General features: G+C 41.6%; 1 protein-coding gene across 1 annotated transcript in view; it reads left to right on the top strand.

Moving 5' to 3' along the window:
• Window positions 1–10,670: 10,670 nt before the first annotated feature.
• Window positions 10,671–15,051, top strand: part of Gch1 (GTP cyclohydrolase 1) — a 46,748-nt gene continuing 42,367 nt past the window's right edge. The window contains exon 1 of the mRNA XM_020162022.2: window positions 10,671–11,185. Coding sequence (XP_020017611.1) covers window positions 10,849–11,185 — 337 coding nt within the window. The 5' untranslated portion in view covers window positions 10,671–10,848. The remainder of the gene's footprint in view (window positions 11,186–15,051) is intronic.

The raw sequence follows: 15,051 nt of genomic DNA, 5'->3' as shown, positions 1-15,051 counted from the left end.
AAATTGTTTCAGATCCATCACTGTCATGAGCAATGTTAGGAAATATTTGCTAGAAGCCAAACATTTGAACAGCTTTAACCAAGGCATCAAATAAACTACAATTATGTTCAGGAAAGAACTGCTCCATGTGTGACATTAAAATGCAGTTCCCCAGGCAACTGAGAGGGAGACACATGCAATAACAACAGGGCTGCCATGGACTGCTAAAATCTTACAGAATTTGCAGCACCTTTTATTTATTTTTCATTGACAGTTAAATTACCATTTGAAAGCATCTGTTGACTAGAAAACAAATCCTCTATCTGAGTAAACTAGACATTCTCCCTAAATAGCTACCACCTACTTGAGAGGGGATTAGGGAGAAGAATGCTCTTGGAGACATCCAGACGGAGGGCACAGCCTTGCCATCAGACACTGGTGTGTTGGAGATGACACTGTTTGCACATAGATGTTGATCAATGTCCAGATCATCGTGTCCCAGGTGACTGAGTCTGCCCAATGTTCTCATACAGAAGTTAGACATCCTTTCTTGTTGAATTGTGACATTTCACAAGGCTAGTTAGGAACACAGTGCGTGGGCATTTAATAGCAAATGTTACTAGGTGAAATGTATTCATACCTTCTGAAGTATAATCCCACATTTCCATGAGCAGGTATTTTACTAAGTGCATTAAAAACAAAATAAAGCAAAATCAAATTCCTAGTACTTACAGTACAGTTTTATCTCAATTAATGTAATCTATTAGAAAAAATCTTGAAATAAATTATATCATACTAACTTGTATTAATTTCACCAATATCCTAACTTCTGACTTCCAATCAGTGATAAGAAAGAACATTTTTAAATTTCTCTAAGTTTATTTAGACTCAAATCAGGACTTTTACTCATTTTTCCAAGGGCTCCTTTTAGAATTCAAAGATTCCTTTTCTACTAGAAATTCTGTTGCTATCAGTATTAATACTCATTGCTCAATTTTAATGTGTTTAGTACTATTCCTCTCTCAAACCCTTATAATAAATCTATGAGAGAGATCCTATTATTATAACACTCATTTTATAGATGAGTATACCAAGACTTAAAGAAGTTAGGAAACTTGTTCATAGTCAACAAAGATAATTATGGAACCAGGACATGAATCCAGTGTCCCTACAGAGTATTTCTCTACCACCACAGGACATGACTCTTATTGTTTCCAATATATGAATTTACATAGTTTTATTTTAATTAATTAATTAATTTTTTGGTGGTGCTGGGGTTTGAACTTAAGGCTTCATGCTGGCTAGGCAGGTATTCTACTACTAGTTTAATTTTAAGTAGCAATACTGTCTCAAGAATTTTTCCAAAATCAGTGGTGGGCAGAGCAAATATGTCTTTTTTTTGTAAGTGTGTGTGGGACTGGGGTTTGAACTCAGGGCTTGCAAAGCAGGAGCTCTACCACTTGAACCACACCTCCAGTCCATCTTGCTCTGATTATTTTGAGGATGGGATCTCATGAAGTATTTGCCTGGACTGGCCTCGAACTGAAAGCCTCCTGATTTCAGCCTCCCAAGTAGCTAGGATTACAGATATGAGCCATCAGTGCCCAGCTATATATGTCTTAGAGTTAGCAATATTAATGAATTTACTGAATTACTGAATGTAAACTCTTTGAAAGTGGAGATTTTTTTCTTTTGTACATTGCTGTATCACCTGTGCCATGAATAGAGCCTGGTACATAGTATACATACTGCTCAGAAGTTCAAGACCAGCCTTAGCAACTTAAGGGGGACGATATTGCAAAAAAGCAAAACAAACCAATCCCTCTCAGTTAAAGAAAAAGAGATTATAAAAACCATGAAGCGGCTAGAATCATTTGATTTTTTTTTAATTAATGTTTTAGGGGGAGAAATGACCCAAACAATGTATGCACATATGAAAAAATTAATAACAAAATTAATGTTTTAGTTTAAATGACGTTATTGACTCCTTATGAAGAGTGAAGACTGGGCCTATCATCCTCTCTCCAATTCTTGTTTTTGTTTTTTTGTGTTATTATTCTTACATTGTACAAGTTCATATAGTTCATCTTCTGTTTTGTAATGAAGATTCCCAAAGGTACTTAGCACTGGTTTGGTATCTAATATTGTTTTCATATTTAAATATTTTAATTGATTTTATATTTTAATGTTTATATAACTTTTTCACTATTGAGCTCTTTTTATTTTTTCAAATTTTTTTTCTATTTTTTCCATTTATTGTTGTGCTGGGTGGGGGTATATTGTGGCATTTACACAGGTTCTTACAATGTATCAAATATGTCATACTTGAATTCCCCCCTCCATCACTCTCCTTTACACCCCCTCCCCAGTCCTGTTCTGCCCTCCTGTTCTCTGATTTTGTAGAATAAAAAAGGTAAAAGATAAGAAAAAAACATGACATTTTTGCTAGCTTGAGATAAATATAGTTACACAGGGAGATTCCTTGTAATGTTTCCATGATTATATATATTACAACTCCAATTGGTTCATCTCCCCTAATCCTCTTCACTCCTCCATAGTCCCCTTCCCATGGTGGTCCTGGCCTGTTTAAGATTTCTGTATTCATTCCTGTACAGACAGCACATCAACCACACTCAAGTTCTTCATTTCCTTCCCTTGCCCTATCCCTCCTGTGTGTGACCTCCCCTTAGTGTGACCAGTGTCCCATAATATTGCTGCAATTGTTTTAGGTCTATAATCCACATATGAGAGAGAACACGCAGCTTTTGGCCTTCTGAGCCTGTATGACTTCACTTAAGATGATGTTCTCCAGTTCTATCCATTTACCTGCGAATGACAAAATTTCATTCTTCTTTGTGGCTGAGTAAAATTCCATTGTGTATAGATACCACATTTTCTTAATCCATTCGTCAGTAGCGGGGCATCTTGGCTGTTTCCATAGCTTGGCTATTGTGAATAGTGCCACAATAAACATGGGTGTGCAGGTGCCTTTGTTGTAAGCTGACTCACATTCCTTTGGTTATGTCCCTAGGAGTGGTATTGCTGGATCAGTTGGAAGTTCTACTTTCAGTTTTTTGAGGAAGCTCCATATTGTTTTCCATAGTGGTTGTACTAATTTACATTCCCGTCAGCAGTGTAAGAGGGTTCCTTTTTCCCCATATCCTCGCCAACATTTGTTATTGTTTGTGTTCTTGATGGCAGCTATTCTAACAGGAGTGAGGTGGAATCCTTTTGATTTACATTTCCTTTATGACCAGGGATGGTGAGCATTTTTCATGTGTTTTTTAGTCATTTGATCCTCTTCCTTTGAAAAGGTTCTGTTCAGTTCATTTGCCCATTTCCTTGAGCTCTTTTTAAAAAATTATCTCGTAAATAGTAGGATAACATGTCAGATGGTTTTTTTCAATAAGGACTTAAAAGATATGAGTTTTCTTAGTTAGCAGGAGTTTGAGATTGTCTACATGTTACATTTATACTTGAGTGCTTTCTTGAGTGGATAAAACTTACTTTCTTTAAATCTTTATAGACTGGCAATCAATGTTGCTGTGGAAAAACTGTAGGTGAGCCCATGTCTGTAACTCCCTCGTTGACAATTTGCTTATTTTTGCCTAAAGAGATTTTCATTATTTTTGAAAATCTCTTTATCATGGACACTTTCTTTATCCTTGAAGCTTGTTCAAATTTTTCTAGAACATACTGTTTCCAAAACTTTTTTTTGAAGACTTTTGCATATTGTATATTATGATTTTGTTCTTAATTGTCCCCTAAAGGCTCATGTGCTAAAGGCTTGGTTGCCAACCTGGCACTATTGGGAGGTGGTGAAACTTTTAGAGGTGGGGCCTAGGGGAAGGAAGTTAGGTCACTGAGTGTGTCCATGAGGTGAGCAGGCTTCTACTACCATATGTGTTCTGCTATGAAGTTTTGTGCTGCCACAGCCCCAAAACAATGGGGCCCATGAAGCATGGGTGGAACCCTCGGAAACCATGAGTCAAATAAACGTTTCCTCCTTTTAAGTTTATTATCTCAGATATTTTGTCACAGCAATGGAAAGCTGACTAACATATCATATTTTTTTTTTTGGAGAAACATTATTTTTTTAATTGAGATACAATTCATACACCAGAAAATCCATCCTTTTAAAGTGTATAATTCCATAGTTTCAGTATATTCACAAAGTTGTACAACTGTCAACACTAATTCCAGAAAATTTTCATCACCCAAAAAGAAAGAAACCTCTAACCTATTTGCAGTCATTTCCCCCAGCCCCTAGCAACTGTTTTCTGTCTCTGTATTTGCTTATCAGGACATGCCATACAGTAGAATCACACAACAGGTGGCCTTTTCAATCTGGCCTTTTTTTAAATCTCCCAGTACTGGGGTTTGAACTCAGGGCTTTGTGCTTGTTACACAAGTACTCTGTTGCTTGAGCCACATCTCCAGTCCAAAATCTGGCCTTTTAAAATTTAGTATGATGTTTTCAAGTTTCATTATGTTGTGGGATATATCAGTACTTTTATTCCTTTTTATGGCCAAATAATATTCCAGTATATATATGTATATATATTTTATATATATATATATGTGTGTATGTATATATATATATATATATATACACCATGTGTTAATTGACTTTATTTTACATCACTATAACAAAATACAAATACTTGACACAGAATACTCATGAAAGTTTATTTAGCTCATGGTTTAGGAGGTTGAAGAGCATAGTGTCTACATTGGTTCAGTTCTGATGAGGTCCTCATGGAAAATGGCAGATGGCAGTGGTGAGAGCCAGAGTCACATCTCAAACTGGAAGAGCTACAGTGTGAGTCTCACAGTCCATTCAAGGGCACATCTCCATGACCTAAGGACCTCCTACTAGGCCTTACCTCTTAAGGTTTCCACCTCCCAATGCTATGTCGGTGGGGATCCGTCTCCAATCACAAAGGACTCTTGAGGGACACAGTTAAACCATATTTATACCACTTGTACTACATTTTGTTTATTCACCAGTTGATAAATATTTGGATTAGATCTACTTTTGGGCTACTGTGGATAGTGGTGCTATGAACACTTATGTACAAGTTTTTGTGTGAACATAAATTTTTCTTACTCTTAGACATATCCCTAGCTGGGGAATTGCTGGGTCATAGAAAACTCTGTATTTAATGGGTGTTTTTTAAAGATGCTGACTATTTTATATGTCCATCTGTAGTGTAGTTCAATGTCTGCACATCCTCATCAACCATTGCGATTATTGTTTTTTTTTGAGTGGGACTAGGGTTTGATTTCAGGGGTTTGCACTTGCAAAGCAGGTGCTCTACTGCTCGAGTCACAACTCCAGTTCTTATCTGTCATTTTGAATATAGCTGTGCTAGTGGGTATGAGGTAGCATTCACTGCCTCAGCCTCCTGAGTGCTGGGATTCCAGATGTGTACCACCATGCTTGCCTTCTTCCCTTTCTTCACAGTATTCTTTGAAGTACAGAAGTTTTAATTTTGGTGAAATCTATTTTTTTGTATTTTGGTTTTGTATTTTCATCTTGGCTAATGATGTTCTTTTTTTTTTTTTTTGTATGGTGCTGGGGTTTGAACTCAGGACCTACACCTTGAGCCACTCCACCAGCCCTTTTTTGTGATGGGTTTATTCCAGATAGGGTCTCTCGAACTATTTGCCCAGGCTGGCTTTGAACCATGATCCTCCTGATCTCTGCCTCTTGAGTAGTTAGGGTTACAGCTATGAGCCACAAGTACCCAGTAGTCTTTTTATTTTTGAGCTGTAAGAATGTTTATGGTTTGTTTGTTTTTGCTGTGCTGGGGATCAAACCCAGGGCCTTAGGCATGTACTCTGCCAGTGAGCCACGTCTCCAGCCCTTGTAAAAGTTCTTCGTATGTTCTGGATACTAGTCTCTTTTCAGATACATGATTTGTTTCTTCCTCCCACCTTTTCTTTGAGACAGTGTCTCATTATGTAGCCCAGGTTGGCTTCAAACTTGCAGTCCTCCTGCCTCAGCCTCCTGAGTGCTGGGATTACAGATGTGTACCACCACGCCTGCCTTCTTCCCTTTCTTTATAGTATTCTTTGAAGTACAAAAGTTTTAATTTTGGTGAAATCTATTTTTTTGTATTTTGTTGCTTTCACTCTTGGTGTCATTCCTCAGAAATAAAATCATCACAACCATTTTTCCTCCAAAAGTTGTTCTAGTCTTCCTTAGGCAGAAGAGCGGAAAGTTTCAGTTTGTTTCTCCCTATATTTGGTGGATTTAGTGAGACATCTTAGGATTCTATTGACTCCACAGTCCTGCTTCTGGGAGTTATGGGTAAGATAAGGACATTTTTCTTGCAGACATTTCCACCTTGATCCAGAATGTCAAATATAGAACCTTCGTCAAGTTTACCTAAGGAAATTTGCTTGTTTTCAGTTTCTATCATTAAATACCTAAAGTTAGTCCACTAGTTATCCTTGGTAAGTGACTGTTCATTTGCAAGCCCTGTGGTGATCAGTCCTTGACACCTGTGTCTCTCTCATCTGCCTCTTTGTTCTGCTACTGCCATAGATATGGGAGATTCTCTTTTTCTTCAGAAAACCATAGGCTTACCACAAGATTTTTTTTAATTCCTTGGCTTTTTGGTAGAAAAAAAATCCCCAGACTGGATGCCTTATTGTGTTAGAAATATGGATATAATATTCTGGATGTAAATGTTCATAGTTTTACTCTTAAACTATCTTGTGCTATGTTCTGTGTGGAACATATCCTTGTCTTTTAGCTTATGGCTCCATTTTTTTCTTCTGTAGCTACTTATAACCAATGCTGCCGACTATCTACATTTTACTATAAAATTGTTTAGATAATGTTGGTGATTTTAAAAGTACCTTTGGGCATTTGGCTGAAAGGCATTACTTTTACCAAATGAGGCCTGTTTAGCCCTCTGCGTGGTATAAAATCACCAAAATGACAAATTTGTAAAAAGAAAGTTTAAGAGGTGCCAAATGTGAGGTGCCAGAGTCAATTGTCAAATTCACCTCCATGAGGACAGGGTGTAGAGGTACTTATGGAATAAAGAAACAGGGTGGTCTGAGGTGTGGGAAAAGGTGATTGAAGGTAAGGAAAAGTGAAGCAATTGGTGGTTTTCGTGTGCATCATGAAATGTCACAGCTCTTCACAGGATTCATGTTCAGAAAATGGTGCCTTAGTGTGCTCTGAAGGTGGAGTTTAGGTCTTCAGACATCAAATGTCACCCACTGCACACTTGTGCAGGCCTAAGTGAAGTGTTGGTGGCTTCTGCTGACTTGAGCTACTTCTAGAGTTCCTGAAAACAACTTAGGGAACTATTTCTGTTATGAACCATACATCAGTATTAGTCTATATTAGTCAGACTTTTCATTGCTGTGCCCAAAATACCTGAGAGAACAAATTGAAGGAGGAAAGATTTGTTTTGACTCATGGTTTCAGAGGGTTCAGTCTTGTGGTTGGTTGGCTCCATGCACTTGGGCAGAACATCATGGTGAGGAGAGTGGGTGTGGAGGAGCTGTTCACCTCATGGTGGACAGGAAGCAAAGAGAGAGAGAAAGAGAGAGAGAGGAAGGGACTTGGGGCTAGGTATAACCTTCAATGGTGTGCCTCTAGTGACCCACTTTCTCCAACTAGGCCCTGCCTTCTAAAGTTTCCACCACTTCCCAAAACAGCTCTACCAGTTGGGGACCAAGCAGTCACCACATGAGTCTGTGGTGCACCTTTCACATGCAAACCATAACAAAGGTGTAATCTGTAAAGGGAATGGCAATGTTTTGCTTAGTAACCGTGACTGCTAAAATTGGTGATAAAAGCAAGTAACTTAAAGCAAGCGAAACTTGAGTGTTTCTTTAGTCTTTGCTTGGTTTCATTACCTTCCTTTTACAAGTAAATATATTATATAACAGGCTCTCAGTGCTGGAGGTGTAGCTCAAGTGGTAGAGCACCTGCCTAGCTAGTGTGAGACCCTGAGTGCAAATCCCACTAGTACCCACCAGCACCACCACCAAACAACAAAACAACATCTACAACAACAAAACCCTAGGAATCCAGAGACTGTACTGAGAATTGGCAACAAAAGTGTTGCTACCTCAGTGGCAGTATTTGAAAGAAAATGTGAATTTTAGGGTGAAATTTCATTAGAGACTGTCTTTGGTGAATATTAGTGAATGTTTACAAAATGTGTTTTAAAGGAAGGCAAAAGATTACCACAAGTTTTTTTGGTTTTGGCTTTTGCAGTACTGGGGCTTGAACCCAGGGCTTTCACCTTGAGCCACTCTAGCAGCCCTTTTTGGTGAAGGGTTTTTCGAGATAGGGTCTCGTGAACTATTTGCCCGGACTGGCTTTGAAATGCGATCCTCCTGATCTCTGCCTCCTGAGTAGCTAGGATTACAGGCATGAGTCAATGCACGCAACTTTTTTTTTTTTTTATTGAAAGTATCTCTTTAATTCCTCCATTCATTTATTTATATTATGTATTTATCTTGGCAGTACTGGGGATTGAACTCAGGACCTCATGCTTGCCAGGTAGGTGTTCTACTACTTGAGCCACACCCCAGCCCTTTTCTTGCTAGTTGTTTTCTGGATAGGATCTTGAGTTTTTGCAGGGAGGTTGTCCTACCTATGCCTCCCTCCTTGCTGGGATTATAGGTGTGTGCCATCACACCTGAACCTACTTTCTCTATTTTAAAAATATCTTCCTTGGTATCTTTGTTTTCACTTGTTAAATGTGAATGTTGTCTCTAGCTGTACTTGTAACAGTTTGAGACCCCTAGCTAATTCTAATCAGGAGATATCAGTGGGCAGAACAATTAGATGGAAAATGTTGCAGGACCTTGCTAATGGGGGAAAAACTTAAAATAGATACTAGGAAAGTGACAAAGAAGTTTTCTAAGGGATGTTCATATTTCTTGATTTATGTAATTTTCTTTCTGCTGTACATAGGATTTCAATGAACTATCTCTATAATACATATGTATATATTCCCCCCCATGATTGAATCCAGCCTCACACCCTCACACATACTAGGCAGGCACTCTGCCACTTGAGCTACATCCTCAGGCCCTCTGTGTTTCTACTTTAGACTGAAGATGACTCTGTGGCTAGGCAATATTCATATTAAAATTTTTTTTTTTATTTTATTGTTTTTACATTTACTCACATGTCACATGTGTATACATTGTTTGGACCACCTTCCCTCCCCATATTTCTTTTCTGAATGTTTACAACAGGGTTATGCCTGGAGTAGACAACCAATAAGTATGAATTACAAATTACAGTGATGAAGATGTGTTTAGTGTAGAATAATTCTCAGGGCTTCCTTCCTGGTTTGTCTGATCCTAAGCCTATTCATAATTGTTTATATATCAGAAAGTCAGCATTAGAAACTGTGGAGCAAATAATAAAATATTAATTTGATACATGTTTTAGAACTCACCTTTGGAATTATGACATAATCCCTCAAGTGAGCAAAAATAATCTGTTTTTTAATCTCAAAGAAAACAAGCAGATGCCACTGGTTAAGAGTCTAGTTGATCAATAGCATTTCACAATTTGTACCAACATTTTTGGGGAAAGGAGCTTTGAACGTCACTTTAAATTGATTGAATTCCAAAATTCCACAAAATGTAAATGGGTTTTAAAAATGAAAGCTTTTTTTTTTTTAAATCAGTTTTTCCAGGGTCAAAATTCTGGCCACTACAAATGTTAGCACCCAAAAGGCTCATTCTACTGGCTGCAGGAAGGAAATCAGTCAGTGGAGAGGCAAGGGAGGTGATCCTAGAGAAAGAACTATTGTGATAAACTGGCTGGTCACAGATGGCAGGGTTTATTGCCCTAAAAAGCCATCTTTCTGGAAAGCTGATTTAGGCGTAGTTTATGTAGTAGAAAGGTGATCGCAGATTGGTGGGCACCTTCTCACATGTGGAAGTTTTGTGACCAAACCCTAATCCTGGTCAGGAGATGTTTCTCAGTTCTGTAAATCACAAGAAGGAAGATTATTTCCTTGCTATTCTTGTGGGTGAATATAGAGGGCAGTCCCCAGGCCCTCTTGCTGAGCACCAAGCTCTCAATGAAAGAAAACATACTTTACCTTTGTCTTTGACAAAGGAAGTTAAATAGGGAGTCAGGGCGAGACCTGGTGGCTTCCCAGATATTATCCTCCTAGGCACAAAGACTCTCAAGAGGGCCACTTGGTGCAATGCATACCCTCACAATGGCCAGAGGGTTCTCTAAGGTGGCAGGTGCTTTCACACATTTTAAACTATGGAACAGGTTTCTGGTCACAATATTCTCTTGCCTTAAAAGCCCAAGAGTCGATTATCTTATCACTGGTTTATCTTGATCTCTTCCCTTGTTTGCTCATCTTTTTACAGGGCGTGGGGACCAAAGCATTTCTGAATCAGCGCCCCCTTTGCCACAACGACGGTGAACCAGGAGCCTCACCGAGGTTCCAGCTCCGGGATACCTGTCTCTTCGGGTTCGGTTCATCCCACAATAAGCAGAGGAGTCCAACCTGCTCCCTCCAGCTGCCTTTCCTCTGCTAGCAGCTTTCGATTCAAGGCTAGGGTTTGGGGGCCAATGCCGAGGGCTGGGCGAGGGGGCGGGGCGAGCGCCGTGACGCAAGGAGGCTCCCGGCCAATGGGAACGCCCCGCGGTGCCGGCCGAGCCGCACGGCTATAAAAAGGAGGTGCAGCTGGCTTCTCAGCTCGCGGTAGTCCTTGACTCAGAGTACCTGGAGGGCTGGCTCTCTACCTCAGGTGACTCTGGTCACAGGTCACTCATTGCCCGCGGCCGCCGGCATAGTTCAGCTGCAGCTGTTGAAGCTCCCCTGGGTCTCTCCCGAGGTGTAGCCCCGGTCCATGGAGAAGGGCCCGGTACCGGAGGAGAAGCCGCGGGGCGTCAGGTGCATCAATGGGTTCCCGGAGCGGGAGCCGTCGCGGCCTGGGGCAAGCCGGCCGGCGGAGAAATCCCCGCGGCCCGAGATCAAGAGCGCCCAGCCGACGGACGGCTGGAAGGGGGAGCGGCCCCGCAGCGAGGAGGACAACGAGCTGAACCTCCCCAACCTGGCGGCCGCCTACTCGTCCATCCTGCGCTCGCTGGGCGAGGACCCCCAGCGGCAGGGGCTGCTCAAGACGCCCTGGAGGGCGGCCACCGCCATGCAGTTCTTCACCAAGGGCTACCAAGAGACCATCTCAGGTCGGGGCGCCCGCCGGGGCGTGCGGGGCGCGGGGGAGGTGGCTACAGGAAGCGAGAGCCACTCCGGGAAGTTTCCCGAGTTGCCTCACACTTGGCGGAGGACTGAGTGCTGTCACTTTGCGAGCCCTGCCCTCTGTCCTGGCCCGCTGCCTGGCCGAGGCCAGGGTCCTATGTAAGGGCGCCCAGGGTGGCAGCAGCCTGTCCACCCGAGACCGGCTGCAGTGTCCTCGCGGAGTCCTTCCCGCTCCCGGCACCTGGCCTGTCCTCGGGGCGTGGGGTGAGGGGCTCGCGTGGGCGGAGCCGCTGTCGCTGAGCTCCCCCCTCGGGTGGGGATCTGGGGGAATTCCTTTCTTTCACCCGAGCCAATGCTTAAAGCACGCACCTGGACACTTGTTGAAGTAACAGCTGGGTCGTTTCCTTTTCTTGAGATCCCGTTTTCTTGTAGCTCTAAGGGTGATCTTGGCCGCTATGTCGGGACTTAACACTGCCTGATTTGCTTTGGGAGATCCACTTCTTTTACTCCAGCTCAGAACTTTCCCCAAGTTTGGCACAATTCTGGGTACGGGCTTGCCTGGAGTTTGAGGTGCTGGGGTCTCTTGGACTAGTTTGCTGATGAATGCCTTCTTCCCCTTCCTTTATCAAAAGAAATAAAGTAACTCCCTTCTGCTGCCCCTGGTGTCAGAGTTCAGGAGGCTGGGCCTGGGCCTGGGATTTCCTGCTTTCCCTCTCCCTCCCCCAAATCACCTAGGTTGACCTAGTGCTGTCTGAGTCAGGGGCTTGTAGGGCTTTCTACCTAGCTGGTGGAGTGACAGTGTGAGTAGTGCGCAGAGGTGGGGTGAAAGGGAAGTGTGAAATGATTGGGAACCTTACTGCTTTTTTGTCGGGTGAGCAGTGTTGATTTTTATTTTTAAATCTGGCTTCTTTGGCCGGGCTCAAAGACATTGTTTTCAGTTCACATACTCTCTGCATCTTGGTGATATTTTTTTCTTTGGCTGAAGAAGTCTTGTGCCTTGGCCGTTTCTTCTAGAAAAACAGTTCTGCTTTGAAAGGTAACCACCCTGGCTGTCCCTGGCATTTCCCTGGAAACACATCCTGGGAAGAACAAAGTTATTTCTGCCAGTCTTCCCCACCCCCAAGGAAGGGTGGAAAATCCGAGTGAGGGAGGGGTAGGGATCCAAGAGGAAATGCTACTACGTTGTAAAGCCAAGATAGGGACTTCCAGTTCTGTGTCTAGGTTCGCTTTTTATTTCTGGATGGCAAAAGTTCCATGTCTCAAAGCAGAGTTTCAAAATGCCAAAACTGAAAACCAACCATTCAGCTTTCTGTGAGTTCAGTTTTGGGGGGAGTTGGTTTGTGTGCTATTTTGGGATATGATGAAGAAGGATGTTAATGGGACCTCACTCATTCTGTCTCTTGCAGTCACAGGAGATGAGTTTCCCCATAGCATTGGTCAGGAGAATGGTCTGTAACCTTGCATGGATCTCATTGCCCCAAGCAGGAGAGATTTCCAGTCCTAACACAGGTCACAGAATTATCTAAAATGACTTGCCTGTTTACTTGAGAAATGGTTAGCAAAAGCTTGAGTCATGAGCCAAGATTCAGCTAAAGAGGACTAAGGAATTTCATGCCACCTTTAGAAAACTGTTTTAATCACTTCTTAAGTTATTAATAAAAAGTCCAGAGACAGAAAGCAAATTGGTGTTGGTCAGCTGAGGAAGAGGGAGGAATGGGGAGTGACTGCCTAATGGATAGGGGTTCCCTTTTTAGGGTGATGCAAATGTTCTAGAACCAGAGAGATTATGGTTGCATAGCATTGTGAATGCCATTAAATCATACACTTTAAAGATGGTTAAAATATATATTGTATATAATCACAATTAAAAAGTTCATGGACCATTTAAGATTGATAGCTATTATTGACTGTTTTTTTTAATGAGTTAACTACTTTGTGTGAATGGTCCTAATTAATCCTCAACTTTGAGGTAAGCTTTATTCTCTTATACCCATGAAAGGAAATGGAAGCAGAGAGGTTGACAGCTTTGAAGTGATAGAATCAGGCAGCCTGACTGTTGAGCCCTTGGGTACTTTCTTCTTTAGGATGCAATGCAGTGAGAAGAATCAGTATTCCTTATCCACCAGGTACTTCAAACTGTGAGCTGGATCACCAAGCATTAAAAACAAAACAAAACAAAACAAACAAACAAAAAAAACCCAAGTAAAGCAGAATGGATTAGATCAGTGTATCACATGGTAATAAGGATGTTTTAAGGAATTTTAAGGAATTCCTGTGTAGGTTTTTTTGTTTCTTGTTTTTTTGCAGTACTGGGGTTTGAACTCAGGGCCTACACCTTGAGCTACTCCACCGGCCCTTTTTTTTTTTTTTTTCATTTTTCTTTTATTATTCATATGTGCATACAAGGCTTGGTTCATTTCTTCCCCCTGCCCCCACCCCCTCCCTTACCACCCACTCCGCCCCCTCCCTCTCCCCCCCCTCAATACCCAGCAGAAACTATTTTGCCCTTATTTCTAATTTTGTCGTAGAGAGAGTATAAGCAATAATAGGAAGGAACAAGGGTTTTTGCTGGTTGAGATAAGGATAGCTATACAGGGCATTGACTCACATTGATTTCCTGTGCGTGGGTGTTACCTTCTAGGTTAATTCTTTTTGATCTCACCTTTTCTCTAGTACCTGTTCCCCTTTTCCTATTGGCCTCAGTTGCTTTAAGGTATCTGCTTTAGTTTCTCTGCGTTAAGGGCAACAAATGCTAGCTAGTTTTTTAGGTGTCTTACCTATCCTCACCCCTCCCTTGTGTGCTCTCACTTTTATCATGTGCTCATAGTCCAATCCCCTTGTTGTGTTTGCCCTTGATCTAATGTCCACATATGAGGGAGAACATACGATTTTTGGTTTTTTGAGCCAGGCTAACCTCACTCAGAATGATGTTCTCCAATTCCATCCATTTACCAGCGAATGATAACATTTCGTTCTTCTTCATGGCTGCATAAAATTCCATTGTGTATAGATACCACATTTTCTTAATCCATTCGTCAGTGGTGGGGCATCTTGGCTGTTTCCATAACTTGGCTATTGTGAATAGTGCTGCAATAAACATGGATGTGCAGGTGCCTCTGGAGTAACAGTCTTTTGGGTATATCCCCAAGAGTGGTATTGCTGGATCAAATGGTAGATCGATGTCCAGCTTTTTAAGTAGCCTCCAAATTTTTTTCCAGAGTGGTTGTACTAGTCTACATTCCCACCAACAGTGTAAGGGGGTTCCTTTTTCCCCGCATCCTCGCCAACACCTGTTGTTGGTGGTGTTGCCACCAGCCCTTTTTTTGAGATAGGGTCTTGAGGAGCTATTTCCCTGGCTGACTTCAAACTGTGATCCTCCTGATCTCTGCCTCCTGAGTAGCTAGGATTACAGGTGTGAGACACCAGCACCCAGCTTCTGTGTAGGTTTTATAGGAATGGTTGTGTGTGTGTGTGTGTGTGTGTGTGCGTGTGTGCACTTGCTCCAGATGTAACATGCATTCCTTATAGTGAAAGTTTGAAAGCCTCCATCTGGGGAACATGCTTTAGGATTTGATATTGATTCTTAGTTTTAGATACACATAATTAAAAAGAAGACAGTGGGTAGGACAAGAGGATGACACTGAACTTGAAGGAATAAACCTGAAATGGTCACCACCATGTTCCATGCCTTGGGCCAACCTAGGTGGGAGAGTGAAGGAAGGACACTAATGGGAGATAGGAGTGGGGAGGCATATCTTTAAGTATGCAGAAAATATAGAGGAGTAATTAGAGAAATCAGTCCTGAATAATCCTCAATTTTTATTTCTTTTGGGGCATAAGTCTGACTACTATA

Source organism: Castor canadensis, chromosome 3 (genome assembly GCF_047511655.1).
Source record: "Castor canadensis chromosome 3, mCasCan1.hap1v2, whole genome shotgun sequence".
NCBI lineage: Eukaryota > Metazoa > Chordata > Mammalia > Rodentia > Castoridae > Castor > Castor canadensis.
Note: the sequence above shows the minus strand (reverse complement) of the source record. Positions and strands in the feature narration are given on the sequence as shown.